Below are 19258 nucleotides of genomic sequence, written 5' to 3'. Positions count from 1 at the left end.
GGACAGATGGTCGGAGCCTACTTTATAACTGAAGCTGGGCACCCAGGTTCCAGTATAGAACATAAGACTAACCTGGTATCAATGTGCCTAAAATTTACCAGCCAGAGACCCAGCCTAACTGTGGAAACATAAATGCGGGAGGGGAGTGTGCAACTTACAGTATTTTGTAAGGTCAGTGTGAAATTGGGAGCCCTGCCCATGTCTCATCTATGCTTCGCCCATGTACATGCCCTCCTTGCACTTATGTGCTATATCACTTATGCACAGTGTTATAAACCTGCACTGAGGTGCCCTGCTGGCACTTTTGTATCTAAGTATACACTTATGCATGTAATTTGCTAGTATTATATATATATATTTACCTGTATAAAGGGTGCATAAATGTTGACATCTAGTTTATATAATTGCCCTTTATGTGCTTAGTTCATATGCACATACCCTTGTAGACAAAACTTAAGAGTAACCTGAAAATGAAGTTTGGCAATGTGCCATATTTCTTTATCACATGCCTAAACGATGTTGAAGGCACATACAACTGAAAAAAACAAGGCGCTAGGAGAATATTACAGTTAATGCTGTAAGCTGTAATGTGTAGTTCAAAAAAATATGACTGGACAATTTACAGTTCAAGAAAACAGAGTCATATAGGCAGTGTCTGGTGCTATGTAACTTTCTTCTTGATTGCAGCCAGTTCTTTCTGCATCTCACAGAATTTTGGGCGGTTTTCCGGTTTATACTCCCAACACCTCAGCATTATTTTAAATATTTCTTCTGGACACTTTTGGGGAGCTGACATTCTGTAACCTGGGACAGAAAACAAAGGGAAAAGTTTTATAACATTGTTACAACAGTAATCCAGATAGAAGAAAAGGAGTGTTTAAAATCTTTGAGGCCAATTTTCAAAGTCATTTCCAAGATAAAAATTATATTATCTGCATCAAATGGCTGTCTGAAAATTGCCCTTCCGTACAGTAGCTAAAGGTCAACATGTAGACATCTAGTCGTACTGAGAGATACTATTTCAAAGGGCTTGTTCATATCAGGGAAGAGAAATAACACAGAGAAACTATATTTTCAATTCTCTGTGTGTCACTTTCCATAAAGAAGGGACCCACAGAAAAAACAAGTGCAAATCGCCATGGGTATTTTTACCAGAAACACATGTCAAAGTATTCACAAAATCAGTGTCTGAGATAAAAGTGCTCACAGACTGTTCCATTGTGAACCGTTGCTCCTAAGGGGATTGATTCTTTTAATGATGCCTATGTGAGAAGTTCAGACAAGTGTCTATTTTAAGTCTATTTTATAAAGGCAACATAGGCATCTAAGTTCCTTTACAAAATTAGCTCTTAGAGTCAGCTCTAACAGAACACAAATTTACACCCGCTTCAAGACAAGTATAAATGTGTGCATGAACTCTAGGCACAAGTACACTGCAAGCCCACCTCTGCTCAAGCTGCTGGAATTGTCTATGCTTACTAGATGCATACATTCCATGGACGTACTTTTCATATGTATATGTGGTCACACAATTTTATAAACACTGTTTTCTGCATGTAAAGTGAATGATACATACCTGTAGCAGGTGTTCTCTGAGGACAGCAGGCTGATTGTTCTCACGACTGGGTGATGTCCGCGGCAGCCCCCACCAACCGGAAGAAGCTTCGCAGGCGGTCCGCACGCAGGGCACGCCCACCGCGCATGCACGGCCGTCTTCCCACCCGTGCGCGACCGTTCCCGCCAGTTGAATGACAAGCAAAAATGATGAAAACGCAACTCCAAAGGGGAGGAGGGAGGGTAGGTGAGAACAATCAGCCTGCTGTCCTTGGAGAACACCTGCTACAGGTATGTATCATTCACTTTCTCCGAGGACAAGCAGGCTGCTTGTTCTCACGACTGGGGTATCCCTAGCTCTCAGGCTCACTCAAAACAAGAACCCAGGTCAATTGAACCTCGCAACGGCGAGGATACAACAGAAAATTGACCTACGAAGAACAACTAACAGAGTGCAGCCTGACCAGAATAAATTCGGGTCCTGGAGGGTGGAGTTGGATTTACACCCCAAACAGATTCTGCAGCACCGACTGCCCGAACCGACTGTCGCGTCGGGTATCCTGCTGGAGGCAGTAATGTGATGTGAATGTGTGGACAGATGACCACGTCGCAGCCTTGCAGATCTCTTCAATAGTGGCTGACTTCAAGTGGGCCACTGACGCTGCCATGACATGACCCTCAAGAGCCAGCCCAGCCTGGGCGTAAGTGAAGGAAATGCAATCTGCTAGCCAATTGGAGATGGTGCGTTTCCCGACAGCGACCCCTAGCCTGTTAGGGTCGAAAGAAACAAACAATTGGGCGGACTGTCTGTGGGGCTGTGTCCGCTCCAAGTAGAAGGCCAATGCTCTCTTGCAGTCCAATGTGTGCAACTGACGTTCAGCAGGGCAGGTATGAGGCCTGGGGAAGAATGTTGGCAAGACAATTGACTGGTTAAGATGGAACTCCGACACCACCTTCGGCAGGAACTTTGGGTGGGTGCGGAACACTACTCTGTTGTGATGAAATTTGGTATATGGAGCATGAGCTACCAGGGCTTGAAGCTCACTGACCCTACGAGCTGAAGTAACTGCCACCAAGAAAATGACCTTCCAGGTCAGGTACTTCAGATGGCAGGTATTCAGTGGCTCAAAAGGAGGTTTCATCAGCTGGGTGAGGACGACGTTGAGATCCCATGACACTGCAGGAGGCTTGATAGGGGGCTTTGACAAAAGCAAGCCTCTCATGAATCGAACGACTAAAGGCTCTCCAGAGATGGCTTTACCTTCCACACGATAATGGTAAGCACTAATCGCACTAAGGTGATTCCTTACTGAGTTGGTCTTGAGGCCAGACTCTGACAAGTGCAGAAGGTATTCAAGCAGGTTCTGTGCAGGGCAAGAACGAGGTTCTAGGGCCTTGCTCTCACACCAAACGACAAACCTCCTCCACTTGAAAAAGTAACTCTTTTTAGTGGAATCCTTCCTAGAGGCAAGCAAGACACGGGAGACACCCTCAGACAGACCCAACGCAGTGAAGTCTACGCCCTCAACATCCAGGCCGTGAGAGCCAGGGACTGAAGGTTGGGGTGCAGCAACGCTCCGTCGTTCTGCGAAATGAGAGTCGGAAAACACTCCAATCTCCACGGTTCTTCTGAGGACAACTCCAGAAGAAGAGGGAACCCGATCTGGCGGGGCCAAAAGGGCGCTATCAGAATCATGGTGCCATGGTCTTGCTTGAGCTTCAGTAAGGTCTTCCCCACCAAAGGTATGGGAGGATAAGCATACAGGAGGCCGGTCCCCCAATGGAGGAGAAAGGCATCCGACGCCAGTCTGCCGTGTGCCTGTAGTCTGGAACAGAACAGAGGCAGCTTGTGGTTGGTCTGAGAGGCGAAAAGGTCCACCGAGGGGGTGCCCCACTCTCGGAAGATCTTGCGTACCACTCTGGAATGAAGCGACCACTCGTGCGGTTGCATGACTCTGCTCAGTCTGTCGGCCAGACTGTTGTTTACACCTGCCAGGTATGTGGCTTGGAGGAGCATGCCGAACTGGCAAGCCCAACGCCACATCCCGACGGCTTCCTGACACAAGGGGCGAGATCCGGTGCCCCCCTGCTTGTTGGTGTAATACATTGCAACCTGATTGTCTGTCCGAATTTGGATAATTTGGTAGGACAGCCGATCTCTGAAAGCCTTCAGTGCGTTCCAGATCGCTCGGAGCTCCAGGAGGTTGATCTGCAGATCCTTTTCCTGGAGGGACCACAGACCCTGGGTGTGAAGCCCATCAACATGAGCTCCCCACCCCAGGCGAGATGCATCCGTCGTCAGCACTTTCGTGGGCTGCGGAATTTGGAATGGATGTCCCAGGGTCAAATTGGTCCGGATGGTCCACCAGAGCAGTGAAGTGCGGCAACTGGTGGCGGATGACATCTTCTAGATTCCCGGTGGCTTGAAACCACTGGGAAGCTAGGGTCCATTGAGCAGATCTCATGTGAAGACGGGCCATGGGAGTCACATGAACTGTGGAGGCTATATGACCCAGAAGTCTCAACATCTGCCGAGCTGTGACCTGCTGAGACGCTCTGGTCTGCGAAGCGAGGGACAGGAGGTTGTGGGCCCTCGCTTCGGGAAGGAAGGCCTGAGCCGTCTGGGTATTCAGCAGAGCTCCTATGAATTCCAGAGACTGTGTTGGCTGGAGATGGGACTTTGGGTAATTTATCACAAACCCCAGCAGCTCCAGAAGTTGAATAGTGCACTGAATTGACCGGAGGGCTCCCGCCTCTGAGGTGTTCTTGACCAGCCAATCGTCGAGATATGGGAACACGTGCACTCCCAGCTTGCGTAGGTACGCCGCTACCACCACGAGGCACTTTGTAAACACTCGTGGGGCAGAGGCGAGCCCAAAGGGCAGCACACAATACTGAAAGTGCCATGCGCCCAGGCGGAATCTGAGATACTGTCTGTGAGCTGGCAGTATCGGAATGTGAGTGTATGCGTCCTTTAAATCCAGGGAACATAGCCAATCGTTTCTCTGAATCATTGGCAGAAGGGTGCCCAAGGAAAGCATCCTGAACTTTTCTTTGACCAGGAATTTGTTCAGGCCTCTCAGGTCTAGGATGGGATGCATCCCCCCTGTTTTCTTTTCCACAAGGAAGTACCTGGAATAGAATCCCTGCCCTTCCTGCCCAGGTGGTACGGGCTCGACCGCATTGGCGCTGAGAAGGGCGGAGAGTTCCTCTGCAAGTACCTGCTTGTGATGGGAGCTGAAGGATTGAGCTCCCGGAGGACAATTTGGAGGCAGGGAGGCCAAATTCAGGGCTTATCCGCACCGCACTATTTGGAGAACCCACTGGTCGGAGGTTATGAGAGGCCACCTTTGGTGAAAAAATTTTAACCTCCCTCCGACCGGCAGATCGTCCGGTACGGACACTTTGAGGGCGGCTATGTTCCCGTGGATCCAGTCAAAAGCCCGTCCCCGGCTTTTGCTGTGGAGGCGAAGGGGGCTGCTTAGGCGCACGCTGTTGACGAGAACGAGCGCGCTGCGGCTGTCCCTGTGCCTGACGAGGCCTTCGGGCCGGCTGGGTGTACCTACGCTTTGCAAAAGAATAGGGCACAGCCTGCCGGGCCCGGGAAAAACGTCCACCTGCTAAGGTGGGTGCTGAAGGCGCCCGGTGGGAGAGCTTGTCGAGGGCGGTTTCCCGCTGATGCAGTTGGTCCACCAGCTGCTCGACCTTCTCACCAAAAATATTATCCCCCTGGCAAGGGACGTCGGCCAGTCTCTGCTGGGTGCGGTTGTCCAGGTCAGAGGCACGCAGCCATGAGAGCCTGCGCATCACTATACCTTGGGCCGCAGCACGAGATGCCACGTCACAGGTGTCATAAATACCCCTGGACAGGAACTTTCTGCACGCCTTCAGCTGCCTGACCACCTCCTGATAAGGCCTGGACTGCTCCGGCGGGAGCTTATCAACCAGGTCCGCCAGTTGCTTCTCATTGTTCCGCATGTGGATGCTCGTGTAGAGCTGGTACGACTGGATGCGGGTCACGAGCATGGAGGATTGGTAGGCCTTCCTCCCAAACGAGTCCAGAGTGCGAGACTCTCGCCCCGGGGGCGCCGAGGCAGTATCCCTCGAACTCCGTGCCCTCTTGAGAGCAGAATCCACGACCGCCGAGTCATGGGGCAATTGGGGCCGCATTAACTCTGGGTCCGAGTGGATTCTGTACTGGGACTCTGCTTTCTTGGGAATGGTGGGATTAGATAATGGTCTCATCCAGTTCCGAAGCAGTGTCTCTTTGAGGACATTGTGCAACGGCACCGTGGAGGACTCTCTAGGTGGTGATGGATAGTCGAGGACCTCGAGCATCTCAGCCCTCGGCTCATCCACAGAGACCACGGGGAAGGGAATGCAAATAGACATGTCCCTTACAAAGGAGGCAAAGGAGAGGCTCTCAGGAGGCGAGAGCTTTCTCTCTGGTGAAGGCGTGGGGTCCGAGGGAAGACCCGCAGACTCCTCTGAGGAGAAATATCTGGGGTCCTCCTCTTCCCCCCCACGAGGCCTCTTCCTCGGTATCGGACATAAGCTCATGTAGCTGAGTCCTTAACCGGGCCCGGCTCGACGTCGAGGCACCGAGGCCTCGGTGTCGTCGAGCGGTGGACTCCCGCGCCGGCGGGGACGAAGCTCCCTCCATCAACGTCGATGGGGACTCCACCTGCGTGGCGGTCGAGACCGGCGCCGCAAGCGGCGGCGGTGTCGACGGCCTCGGCACCGGGCTAGAGCTCGCCGGCGCCACAGTCAACGGCGCCGAGGGCGCAAGCACCCCCGGCGCCGGCACAGCCTGGCGCATCAGCCCTTCCAGGATCCCCGGAAGGATGGCTCGGAGGCACTCGTCCAGGCCCGCTGCCGGGAAAGACGGGGGGGCCGGTAGAGGTGTCGGTGCCGGAAGCTGCTCGGGTCCAGGAGACTGCACCGAAGTGCTGGGACCCTGACGCGTCGGTACCTCCACTACCGAAGGGGATCTCTCCTCTCGACGCGGACGCTTCGGCGTCGACTCCTCGCCGGTACCGAGAGCCGGATGCATCGAAGGCGACCGATGACGGTGCTTAGATTTCTTGCGGTGCCCGTCATCGGTGCCAGGTGGAATGGAGGAGGAGGAGGTCGATCCCCCTCGGTCTCGAGGAACCGGGTCAGACAGGGTTCGGTCCCAAGGGCCATGGGCCGAGGGAGTGACCGGGGCCGATTGCCCACGCGGCCTCTCACCCCTACCCTCACCGGAGGACCGGCGGGCCGACAGGACCTGGGGTCGATGCCATCGGTGCCGATTTCGCGGGCATCGATACCGGTACCGAAGAGCCGGCCGTCGATACCGATGCCGTCGAGGTCGACATCGAGGGGCCGGCGCAAGTTCCAAAAAGACGGTCCCGTAGAACTTGCCTCGCAACCTGAGTCCGTTTCCGGAGACCAAGACACAAAGAACACGACTTGATATTGTGCTCCGGCCCGAGGCACTGGAGGCACCAAGCGTGGGTGTCGGTCTGCGAGATAGGCTGGCCGCACCGACCACACTTCTTAAATCCACTCGGGACCTTCGAGGACATCGACGGAAAAATCGCGTCGGCGAAATTAAAGCCGTTGATGGTGGCGGTAAATCACACTTCGAAAAATAAATCGACCACGCGGCCACAAGGCCGCAACGCGACGCCCCCGCTAGAAAACGAGGGAAAACAAGCGCATTCACACTTTTTTTTTTTTTTTTTGAAGAAAAGAAAAAAGGGGCCGGAACGCGCCCAGAAACAAACAAAAAACTAAGAAAATTCGCGAAAACTCGACGGTTTTTCAGGGCTGAACAAGAGAGAGCGGCGACGCACGACTCTCTCCAGCGCGGAAAAAACAAGACTGGCGGGAACGGTCGCGCACGGGCGGGAAGACAGCCGCGCATGCGCGGTGGGCGTGCCCTGTGTGCGGACCGCCCGCGAAGCTTCTTCCGGTTGGTGGGGGCTGCCGCGGACGTCATCCAGTCGTGAGAACAAGCAGCCTGCTTGTCCTCAGAGAAAACAAGTATCACACACAGAAAAAGATTTATAAGGTTAATCCCACAGTGTTCCTTTTATGTTTAAATCTTGTTTATTGACATCAAAAGAGCAAATACAAAGCATGTAAAAAGAACACCAAACGCAGATGTCATATTTCTACTATTGGTAACAACACTCCCACCTCCCAACCCCTAACCCTCCCTACCCTTCTCCAGTGCCTATACACAAATTGCCAACATCAAGAGCACTTCTATCAAAGATGAACCCGGATCTCAATAACCCATATAAATGTCAGAAGGAAAACTAAACCTACCCCTCACAGCCCACCTCCAAATCTGCCCATCTGTAAATGTAAAAAATAATTAGCACTACACCCCCTACCCAATGTACTTGCAATTTCTGTTCCCATTTTAACCCACATAACCACAAGCAGAAAATTAACCATATCCAAGACACTCCTCCCATCCCATCCAGAATCGCCCTTCCCCTTCCCACACTGCCCGTCCTGCTCCATTCTTCCCAATCTCCATCTCCCTTGTTACCTCAACAGCACTGCTCAGCATAGAATGCTGATCAGTGAGGGAAGACCATTTTTGTGCTGAAGGTCCCCGCAGCTCCTCCCCCAACCAGCGCATATTCCAAAAACTGCATTAACAGTTTCAGTACATTTCAAAAGAGTCACACAACTTTTGCAACTTCAACATTCATACAACAGTCCGAGTTTCAATGTCTGTCCAACCTATAAGAAGCTCTCAATAGCGTTATCATCCATTTCAGGTGCCCAATGAGTTTAAATATTCCTATACCACTGGTACAGATTCATAATTTACCCATTTACCATTGACATGAATCCTCCGTATGGCAGGATAAAGTAACATGAACTGCACATGTTTTTCATACTGGGCAGTGCAGATTATTCTTGAAATGCTATTGAATAATCCTGGAAAATTTTAATTGATGCTGCATTGTACTGAAGAGTTGATCTTTTCTGTCTGTGGCCCTGCAATATTTCAAGTTTATGAATATAATTGTGAATTTTAATCACCACTGCAAAGGGTCGCTCTTGGACTCATCACAGCCGACCCACACAATGCACCCTCTCAATACAAAATGGCCCAGTGCTATCTGAAACAGCAAATTCCTTCCTTAACCAGAGTTCTAGCAAGGAAGCTAAATTCCATTCTGGGAGGCTTTCTAGAGATCTATTCTCTTCTAGTTTTGCTTTGTGTTGAGTGATTTGACGCTGCAACTCCGTGAGTGTAGACCCATGCTGAGTGACCAAACCTTCTGCATCAGACACCCTCTGTTCCAATGTGCCGGTACGTGCGGCTAATTCTGCAAGCAATGTCTCCATCTTAGTGATTTGGTCGCTAAGTTTCTCTAATCGCGGTTCAATGACCTTATTTACCACTGTCCTGAGATGCAGAAGCTGTTGTTCAGAGAAGGCTGACCCCACCGCTTGTGTCGTATCTACCATCTTGGCCTCCCCTCCATGCATTTTTTCTGCTTCTTTTTTGACTCCCTTATCGGGCATTGTTTGTTCTCAGGAAATCAAGACTCTGTCCATATACCACTGTTGCAGGACCATTATTGCTAATGAGCTGAAAACGATCGCTGGTGTGCTATTAATACGGAAAAAAGGCCACAGGGACCTGGGAGCCGAGCTAAACTACATCCAGCTCCGTCAAAATATCACATGATCCCTCTATGGTCCTTTTATATTTTCTGGTTCTATTTCTTTGTGTGCATTTTTGTTGTACTTCTCTTTGTCTCATCTTGCAGTACACTGAAAGAAATTCTCAAAATTGTTGAGAAACAAAGGCAGCTAAAGCCAGAAGAGAAAGGCATTTGTGAAACTTAGCTGCAGGGCCGTGCCAACCCAGTAAGCGGGGTAAGCATGGCAGGGGGGCGCCTGCCTTCAAGGGCGCCGCTGCCGCTGGCCAAGTAAAATCTAGAGCAGCTTCCAGTTCAGCAAGAGTGAAGGGGAGCACAGATGGACGATGCTTCAGGCTGCCTTTGCTTTTGTTTCAGCTGTTCCACAAACAGGAAATGAGGGCGGGACCAGAGGAACAGCTGAAACAAAAGCAAAGGCAGCCTGAAGCATCGTCTGTCCGTGTTCCCCTTCACTCTTTTTAACAACAGCCAGCACTAATGAAGGGGAGGGGGCTGCAGCACAAGTCCACCTTCAGATAGGAGCAGGAAAGAGTGATGAGAGGAGAGGAGAGCCGGCTGCTTGGATTGCTGACATTGGTAAGACATCTGAAATTTCTTTTGAAAGCCTTGTTTTGATTACTGCAATGGTCTGGGCCTACTAATGGGGATAAAGAAAGTGCATTTGAAGGCCCTGCAGGTTTGGGGAACTGGGAGTGAACAGCTGGGAAGAAAGGAAAGACAAGGCAAGGACATTTTTGTGTGTGGGGGGGAAGAGAACAAGCTAGAATCAGGGAGGAAGGAGGGGAGACTACAAGGGCAGCACAGGAAAGGAAAATAAGCTGATGGAACAGAAAGGCAAAGAGGAAGACAGGGAAAAAGCAAAGTGAGCCAAAAAATAAGGAAGGAAGGACATCTTTACCATTTTCCAGTTTCAGATTCCGGTCCTCTCATTTTACTGCTTCCCTATCTGTAGAAAAGGTTTGTTTGTATATTAATACGTTTCCAATATTTAAAAATCTGTATCATATCATCCTTACACCTCTTTTCCCCTAGGATATACATCTTCAGGTCATCAAGTCTCTTCTCATACATTTTGTGGCACAAACCCCATAACATTTGTGTCTCTCACTTTTTATTTTTTCGAACTGCTTCAAGTCTTTTTATGTCCTTAGTGAGATATGGCCTCAAAAACGGAACACAAAACACTAAATGGGGCCTCAACTGTGACTTGTACAGTGGCATCAACACCTTCTTTCTAATGCTGGCTATACCCCTCTCTATGTAGCCTAGCATCTTTCTGGACGTTGCCATCACCTTGTCACAAACTGTTCCGCCACCTTGAGATCCTCAGACCCCATCACCCCACAGTCTCTTTTCTGAGCTGGGCTTATCAATCTCTCACCTTCTATCTCATACATGTCCTTTGGATTTCTGCATCACAAGTACACCACTGTACGTCTTTGTATTAAATTTTACCTACCAGACCTCAGACCATTCTTCTAATTTTTGGAGAATTCTTGTCTCACCAATTTGCTTCATTTCTTTGAAGGCATGAATAAACATGTGGATAAAGGTGAGCCGGTTGATATAATGAAAACATTTGACAAAGTTCCTCATGAGAGACTCCTGAGAAAATTAAAGACTCATGGGATAGGAGGCAATGTTCTGTTGTGGACTAGGAATTGGTCATTGGACAGAAAACAGAGGGCAGGGTTAAATGGTCATTTTTCTCAATGGAGCAGGGTGAACAGTGGAGTGCTGCAGGGATCTGTACAGGGACTAGTGCTATTAACATATGTATAAATGATCTGGAAACTAGTATAAGTGAGGTTAATCAATTTGCAGATGACACAAAACTCTTCAAAGTTGTCAAAGCACAAAGATTGGGAAAAATTGCAGGAAGATCTTAGAAACGAGGAGACTGGGCATCCAAATGGCAGATGAAATGTAATGTGAACAAATACAAAGTGATGCAAATTGGGAAGAATAATCCAAATCATAGTTATCTGATGCTTGGGTCCACCTTAGGAGTCAGCACTCAAGAAAATGATCTAGGTGTCATTGTAGATAATACGCTGAAATCTTATGAACCCAGAGATGAAAGATGAAAATGTTAGAGTCCCCAAAATAGATATTGTGATAATGACAAGCTCTGCAGTTCCTTTCATCATTTGGCACAATATGAGGGCAATTCTACAACTGGCCATCAGTGTGTGGTGGCGGCCAAAAAAGCAAACAAAATGCTAGGAATTATTAGGAAAGGGATGCAAAATAAGACCAAGAATACTATAATGCCTCTGTGTCACTCCATGGTGCGACCTTACCTTGAGTATTGCATTCAATTCTGGTCTATAGAAATCAAAAAAATATTTTGTCCTGAGCACTGAAGGAAGAGACCTCAATCTATAAAGAATTTAAACAAACGAAACCTCAACTGCCACCTTCTGTGGCAGTCGAGGTTTCATTTGTTTACATTCTTTATAGATTGAAGTCTCTTCCTTTAATCCAGAACATTTTTTTGATTTCTATATTGTTGAATTTTGTTCTTTACTCTTGTAATATTTGTGACATGTTCAATTCTGGTCACCATATCTCAAAAAAGATATAGTGGACTTAGAAAAGATTCGATTAAGAGCGACCAAAATGATAAAAGGGATGGAACGCTTCCCATATGAGGAAAGGCTAAAGAGGTTAGGGCACACAAGGAAAATAAACAACAAGAGAAAAGAGATGGCTGAGAGGAGATATAATTGAGGTCTAGAAAATCCTGAGTGTGTAGAACGGGGAAAAGTGAATTGATTTTTCACTCTTTAAAAAAGAACAAAGAGACCACGGGACACTCAATGAAATTACATGGAAATACTTTAAAAACAAATAGAAGGAAACATTTTTTTACTCAAAGAATAGTTAAGCTCTGGAGCTCACTGCCAGAGGATGTGGTAACAGCAGTCAGTGTATCTGGGTTTAAAAAAAGATTTGGACAAGTACCTGGAGGAAAAGTCCATAATCTGTTATTGAGGTGGATATGGGGGAAGACACTGCTTGCTAGGGACTGGTAGCATGGAATGTCGGCTTCTGCCAGGTACTTGTGACCTGGATTGGCCACAGTTGAAAGCAGGATACTGGGCTGGATAGACCATTGGCCTGACCCTGTATAGCTATTCTTATATACTCCCCTCTAGGGTGTCCACTCTGTTGGCGATCTTCATACCATCCACAAAGGGCAAACCTTTCCTTCGAACTACTTTGGTAATTTTTTTCACAAATATATTAAATATAGCTGACTCCAATACCGATCCCTGAGGCACTCCAATACTCACTTTCCATTCCTCCGAGCAAATTCCATTTACCACACCACACTCTGTCATCTGTCAGTCAACTAGTTTCCAATCCAGTTTACAACTTTGGGTGTTAAGTTCAGCTCACTCAGCTTATTTGTGAGTCTCTTGTGAGGAAATACATTAAAGGGTTTGCTGAAATCCAAGTGGATTTCATCTCGCGCATGTCCTTTATCCAGTTCTTTGGTCACCCAGTCAAAGAAATTAATCAGGTTCATTAGGTAGGATTTTCCTTTGATAAAACCATGTTGCCTTCGATCCTGCAACCTGCTGGATTCTACAGCGTTCACTATCCTTTCCTTCAGCAGTGATTCAATTATTTTTCCTACCACTGACATGAGGCTTACCAGCCTGTAGTTTTCTACTTCTCCCGTCACCACATTTGTGAAGACGGACCACATCCATTTGTCTGCAATCCCACAGAACTACTCTTGTCTCTAAAAATCTATTAAATAAATCCTTAAGAGGTCCCACCAGGACTTCTCTTGGTATTCTGGGATGTATCCAGTGGTGTGCTGGTAAATGTTTAACAACAGGCTCTCTCCCCAGTCCACCTCTGCGCCCCCCCCCCCCCCCCAACAAATTGCAGAGCTCGCTATAGCCGGGGAGTGAGCCTGGGGGAGGGGGGCAATGCATTACTCCAGGAAAAAAATTAAATGATCCCAGGTTCCAATTTAATTCATGTTTAAAGTGGGATAAAATGCCATAAATAAGTAAATAAATAAAAACGTTTAATGTTGAGCACCTGATTCTCAAAGTGCGCATATTCCAAACACTATAATGAAAATAAAATGATTTTTTTTCTACCTTTGTTGTCTGGTGACTTTGTTTTTCTGATCATGCTGGCCCAGTATTCAATTCTGCTGCTATCTGTCCTCTCAACTCCATTTCCAGGACTTCCTTTCCATTTATTTCTTTACTTTCTGCTTTTCTTCTTTATTTCTTGCCCTACATCCATAAGTAAAAGCTGGGTCCTCCACAGACTTGACTGTCCAGTGGATCTAGCTTCTGCCTATTTTCTTCATCCATGTGCAGTTTTTCTCCTCTCTTCCTTTTCCCTCATCTCATCTCCTTCCTCACTCTTCCCTCTCCTCCATCCATGTCCAGCAACCCTCCTCTCCCCTGCCCTCCCCTCCATCCACCCATGTTAACCATCTCCTTCCAGCCTCCCCCCCAGCAGCCCATGTCAACCATCTCCCTTCTAGCCCCTCCCTTACTCAACGCCAGACATTTCCTGCCTTCTTTCAGCCCCCCACCCCCGATTCCCGCTCCCCCGGTCATCCATCATCTCCTCTCTGCCCTCAGCTCCCCGATAGCCCTCGTTTCCTTCCTGCTGCTGCCCTGCCTTTAAATATTGTATTTTTCCTCGAGTCGCGGAGCTGGCATTGAAAGCAGCAGGCTCGGCTCCAGCCTTCCATCGCATGGTTCCGCCCTCTTCTGATGTATTTCCTGTTTCCGTGAGGGCGGAACCATGCGAGGGAAGGCTGGAGCCGAGCCTGCTGCTTTCAATGCTGGTGCTGCGACTCGAGGAAAAATACAATACTTAAAGGCAGGGCGGCGGCAGGAAGGAAACGAGGGCTATAGGGGAGCTGAGGGCAGACAAGAAATGATGGACGACCTGGGGAGCCTGCAGCTCGCGGGGTGGGGGGGAGGAGAGGCAAGCCAGCTCACACTTGGTAAACAACCGGCTCGCAAGATGCCACTAAATTTAGTGCAAGCCAGCTCCAGCACACCACTGGATGTATCCCATCCACAACATAGCTTTGTCCACTTTCATATTTTCAAGTAGTTTATAAAGTTTCTTCCATGAATGGTGCAATATCCACTCTATTCCCAAATATACTCTCTCCAGTTGACTGTAGTCCTTCTTCAGGATTTTCCTCCATAAACAACAAACAGAAGATTTGTTTAACACATCTGCTTTATCCTTAGCACTCTCCACATAGCTGTTCTCAGCATCTTTCAGTCCTACAATTCCATTTCTAGGATTTTTCCTTTGTTTAGTATATATCTGAAAACACTGCCATCAAACTGGTTAAAGGTATCACGTCATATAACTTTCAAGATATTGCTCCTGGCTTTTAAGATCCGTACTTCTGGGGTACTTCAATTTCTTGCTCCTCACCTGACACCCTATTGTCCTTCCAGATCCCTTAGGTCATCACAGCAGTGCTTACTTGAAATCCCCTCTTTTAATGCACTCACTCGTAGTATCATCTGTTGCTCCATTTTTCTTGTGCAAGATCCTGAACTCTGGAATAGACTACCTCAACATGTCCAATTCTGCCCCTCTCTCCAGCAATTTTCTGCTGCAGGTGCGCCGGAAGTGGGCCTGGACTGCACATTTCCCTTCCTTATGTGTTTTCCACCTCCTCCCCTCGCTTTACTGTCCATAATTGAATAATTGTAGTTTGACCTCTCTGTCTTACCTGTCTTGTTGGCTTCTTTTCTTCAATTCCTATTTTCTTAGATTACACTAAGTAAGCAGCCTAGATAACCTTATCGATGGGTGGGATAGAAACCCATAATAAACTTGGAAACTAATCTTGCCACTTCTCTTTACATCTTTAGTTATTTTTTTCTTCCACCTATGCCTTTGCTACATGTAGTTCCCCTTTCACTTTTTTGAGTTTTAGCCAATAGTCTTTTCCTTGATCCTTTTGTTGCGTTCTTTTGTATTTCTTCAATGCCACCTCCTTTGACTTTATTTTTTCAGCCACTTGGGAGAACCATCAACAGCTCCCTGCTTCTCTTGTTGTTTATTTTCCTTGTGTGCCTGACTCAATCTTGCATATAGATGGAAAATAATTAATACACTCTTCAATAATTTTTGCACAGTGTTGCTCTAAAACACTGCATAAAGGGCTATATGTGGCTGAATTTACGATCTACAACTATAGTACCCAAATGTGGGCTGCGCGGGGACCTCAGTATGGATGCATTACACCAAGGTTAACTAGAGTTACATTTTAAATTAAAGAAGATATTTTGAAATATGATCTGTGAGGTTAATTTAAGTGTTACCGAATGGCAATGATTAAGTATAACTGAATTATGTACAGACAGTTCTCTATAACTTTTATCACAACCATCAACAAACTCTCCCTAATATGAATTTTAATACCAACCTTTTTCAACCTGCTCTCGTGCTTGCTGATTAGTCATTCCAGGGTATGGGCAGATTCCCAAACTGAAAGTCTCCCAAAGAAGGATCCCAAAACTCCAAATGTCACTTTCAGAACTGTATCTCCCTACAAAAGAGGAGCAAAATATTTTTTGAACACGTAAGCAGAAATACAAATTAATATTACAACTTAGTTTTCTCTGTTTAAGGAGTTCATAAAATGAAATTAACACACCAAAACTGAGACCCCTACCTCATCATGAGCTATAATTCACTTACTTTTGTTTCTTCATTTTTCAACTTAAGATATTTATTAAAAGTTTTAAACAGAGTTACAAAGCAAATTATGCAACACAGAACCATGAAAATCATAAAATAGAACAAAAACCATTATCGGTAACTCCCCTTCCATTCATGAGATGATTGGCAGAGTCCTACCAGCTATCAGTACTGCTTTGTTACTGACAAAGTCTGTCTCTATACTGAGTTCAAATATTGCTGGATAGCATACGTTGTTCTGAGCATGTGCAGAGCAGCCATGCTTAGTGATTGACTGTTCTGCGCATACGCAGCTTAGAGACTGGCTTTCCCCCTACCGGGCTGCTCACTGTTTTGGTGAGCAGCTCATTTCCATGCGATTCTCTTAGGGAATCGCTTGCTATTTTCAACTTGGTAACTTTTACAGAAGATCTCAATGAAGATGGATGTTTCCGGGGGCTTTTGCTCACCTGCCTCCTAGAGTTTTGTATATTTTTTCCCAAAATAAAGTTTAGCATAAAGTAGACCTTAAAACTGTGGGCCATAACACATTTCGAATAACTGTTACATAAAACACCTTTATAAGGTAAATTCAACCAAGAAAATGCAATCCACAGTTAATAATATAGCTATACCCATTTCAGGCCTTTTGCTTTAAAATCACCTCCTTTAAGGGTCTAATGAAATACAATGCATGCCACACCTTGCACAACCTTCCAGAAAACTATAATCCAGAACAGACACAACTTTAGGAATATAACAGCATGGAGCTGGTTTCGTCCACCTACATGCAGCAGGAATAACCACCATTTCCCAAACTGAATATACCAACTGTAAACCATATATGCTGTAACTTCTTACCATAGTTGAGAGCCTCTGGAGCAGTCCACTTGATGGGAATTTGCTTTAAGCCAGAAGAGGAATATATCCCATCATCCTCTTGACGAGACATACCAAAATCACTGATTTTCAGAATATTATTTTCACCTACCAAGCAATTTCTCGCAGCAAGATCCCTGGATTTAAAGACACAAAAACAGCCATTACCTTAGGATGAAAGATGTTTTAGTTTTACAGTTGCAGTAACATTCTGCTACTTATATATTTTAAATGGTTTAAAAGTTTTAGCTGCCTATGCAATAAAAACCATGGTAAAAAAAAAAGAGGGTAAAAATATAATGCAAATAGTAAAATATGCAACACAGAATGCAATAACTTTTACTGTGTGCATATTAACTTTTTGCCACACTAGTGTAGCCATGCTAGTAATATGCAAAGAAAGAAATCTTCTCATATCGTGCAAATTCATTTATTGGATAGGCCTGCCTTTACTTGCTCTTTGTACTGGTACATAGCTGATGCATTTCTTAAACCAAACTGCCTTACAAAGCCTTCAAAATATTCATATTGGGTATTGAAAGCACCTTCCATCTGTCTCCATCTCATATGCTGATGAGATTATAAGCCTACCTAAGGTGAGCTTTGTGAAAATTGGATCTCACTAGAAATGTTCCAGAAACTTCCTGATGAGAGGAAGAGGGTATCAGTTATGAAAAGTCACTGCATTGAGAGCTCAGTAATTATACCAGATTGAAGGGTGCCATCATTCTTGGGGTATGAAAAACTATCAAAATTCCACTGGCTAAGTCAAAGGCCTAATACATCTTTTCTTTAAATTTACCTACAAATAGTTCTATAATGCTTTTGGTTTCAGTTCACACAGGGAATAGATTCTTCCCTCATGGGACTTTTGCTTTTTACCACTTTTTACCAAGGTAGGAAAAACCCTATTTTTAAATTGAGGTCGTTAATGGTCATGCACTAATTTTCCAATTAGCGCGAGGCCATTTACATAGAACATAGAAACATGACGGCAGATAAAGGCCATATGACCCATCCAGTCTGCCCATCCTCTGTAACCCCTAATTCTTCCTGTTCCTAAGTGATGCCTTTTAAAATTCTGGAACAGTCCTCGACTCCACCACCTCCACCGGGAGGCCATTCCATGCCTCCACCACCCTTTCTGTGAAATAATACTTCCTTAGGTTACAGGGTGGGAAAAACCCTATTTTTAAATTGAGGTCGTTAATGGTCATGCACTAATATTCCAATTAGCGTGAGGCCATTTACTGCCTGAGCCCCCCACTGCCACCCATTTAGTAGGTGGTAAGGATTCATATGCTACTCCCACAGTAATTGGGCAGCACGTGGCAATGGCCACACGCTGCCCAATTACCGCCAGGAATACCTACTCCCCACCCCCAATCTAGAAAATAAAAATTACTTTCTAGCAAAGGAAATGTTGTGTGCTAAGAACAGAACTATTGCAGGGTGCCTGGGCACACCCGGCAGTAGCGCACGGTGCCCTACCGCACTTAATAATCTAAAATGCATTATTAGCTATTTAACAAACATATTTTAGAAGAACACGTTTAAGCTTAGACACAAATCAGAGAAATTAACAAGATGGTAAAATAACTCACTGTATCTTATATGCTTTATCAGCATCTTATTGGAAAGGTCTGAAAAAAAGTCTCATTCAAATAATTCAGATCAGATGCCACTGCAACCATTTGTGCTATTCTGACGTGACCTATTTACTTTGCTTTTATGAAAATTTCATTATTCCCTTTCCAGTCTATAATACGTTTTTACTGTTTATATCGATATGTAGAGTTGTATCCCAGTTGACTGCATAATACATTTTTCTGTATTACTACTATGCTACTACCTTCAACTATGGCACTGTACAAAAATAGAAGATCTAAATTATGAATACAGATACTTTTATCATAATTCAATTTTTTCTTGAAACAAAGGTCTGAAATTCAATTTCTTTTCTGTCTCTACATATTTTCTTTCTGTAGTCTGGAAATGTTTGCCCTATATGTGATCAATTTTAATAATTTTGCTTTCTGTTGGATAAGGATTTATTTTTCTATTTCATTAGGAGTTCAAACTGAATATTGTTTTGCCAGTCTATTCATTACTAAATCATATATCTATTGCTTTGCTTTATTCCATGTGTTTCTCAGGGCTGTGTCACATAGAACACATTTCCACTGTTGAAAAATTACTTCACATATTTTGTTTGCATTAACTACATAACCTGTCAATGTACAGCACCAACAAAATCTCACTTATGTGGTGTTCAGACCTTGGGCCCTGTCTACTAAGCTGCAATATAGGCGTGCTAAGTGTCTCCATAGGAATATATGAGTGTCTCTAATGTTTAGCGCACACTAAAAAACGCTAGCGCACCTTAGTAAACAAGGCCCTTTGTGTATTACAAGATTTTTGTTTGAAATATATTTTATATTTATTGA

The 19258-nt window shown here is 45.8% G+C and overlaps 1 protein-coding gene across 3 annotated transcripts in view; it reads right to left on the bottom strand.

Moving 5' to 3' along the window:
* Window positions 1-471: 471 nt before the first annotated feature.
* FER (FER tyrosine kinase) overlaps window positions 472-19258 on the bottom strand; it is a 370578-nt gene continuing 351791 nt past the window's right edge. For all 3 annotated transcript variants that reach the window (XM_030193456.1, XM_030193455.1, XM_030193454.1), the window contains exons 17-19: window positions 16794-16948; window positions 15679-15801; window positions 472-804 (exon numbers count right to left, since the gene is read on the bottom strand). In XM_030193456.1, coding sequence (XP_030049316.1) covers window positions 662-804; window positions 15679-15801; window positions 16794-16948 — 421 coding nt within the window. In that variant the 3' untranslated portion in view covers window positions 472-661. The remainder of the gene's footprint in view (window positions 805-15678; window positions 15802-16793; window positions 16949-19258) is intronic.

This window comes from Microcaecilia unicolor, chromosome 2 (assembly GCF_901765095.1).
Source record: "Microcaecilia unicolor chromosome 2, aMicUni1.1, whole genome shotgun sequence".
Classification (NCBI taxonomy): domain Eukaryota; kingdom Metazoa; phylum Chordata; class Amphibia; order Gymnophiona; family Siphonopidae; genus Microcaecilia; species Microcaecilia unicolor.
The sequence above is the reverse complement of the archived record's forward strand: the minus strand, read 5'-3'. Positions and strand labels throughout refer to the sequence as shown.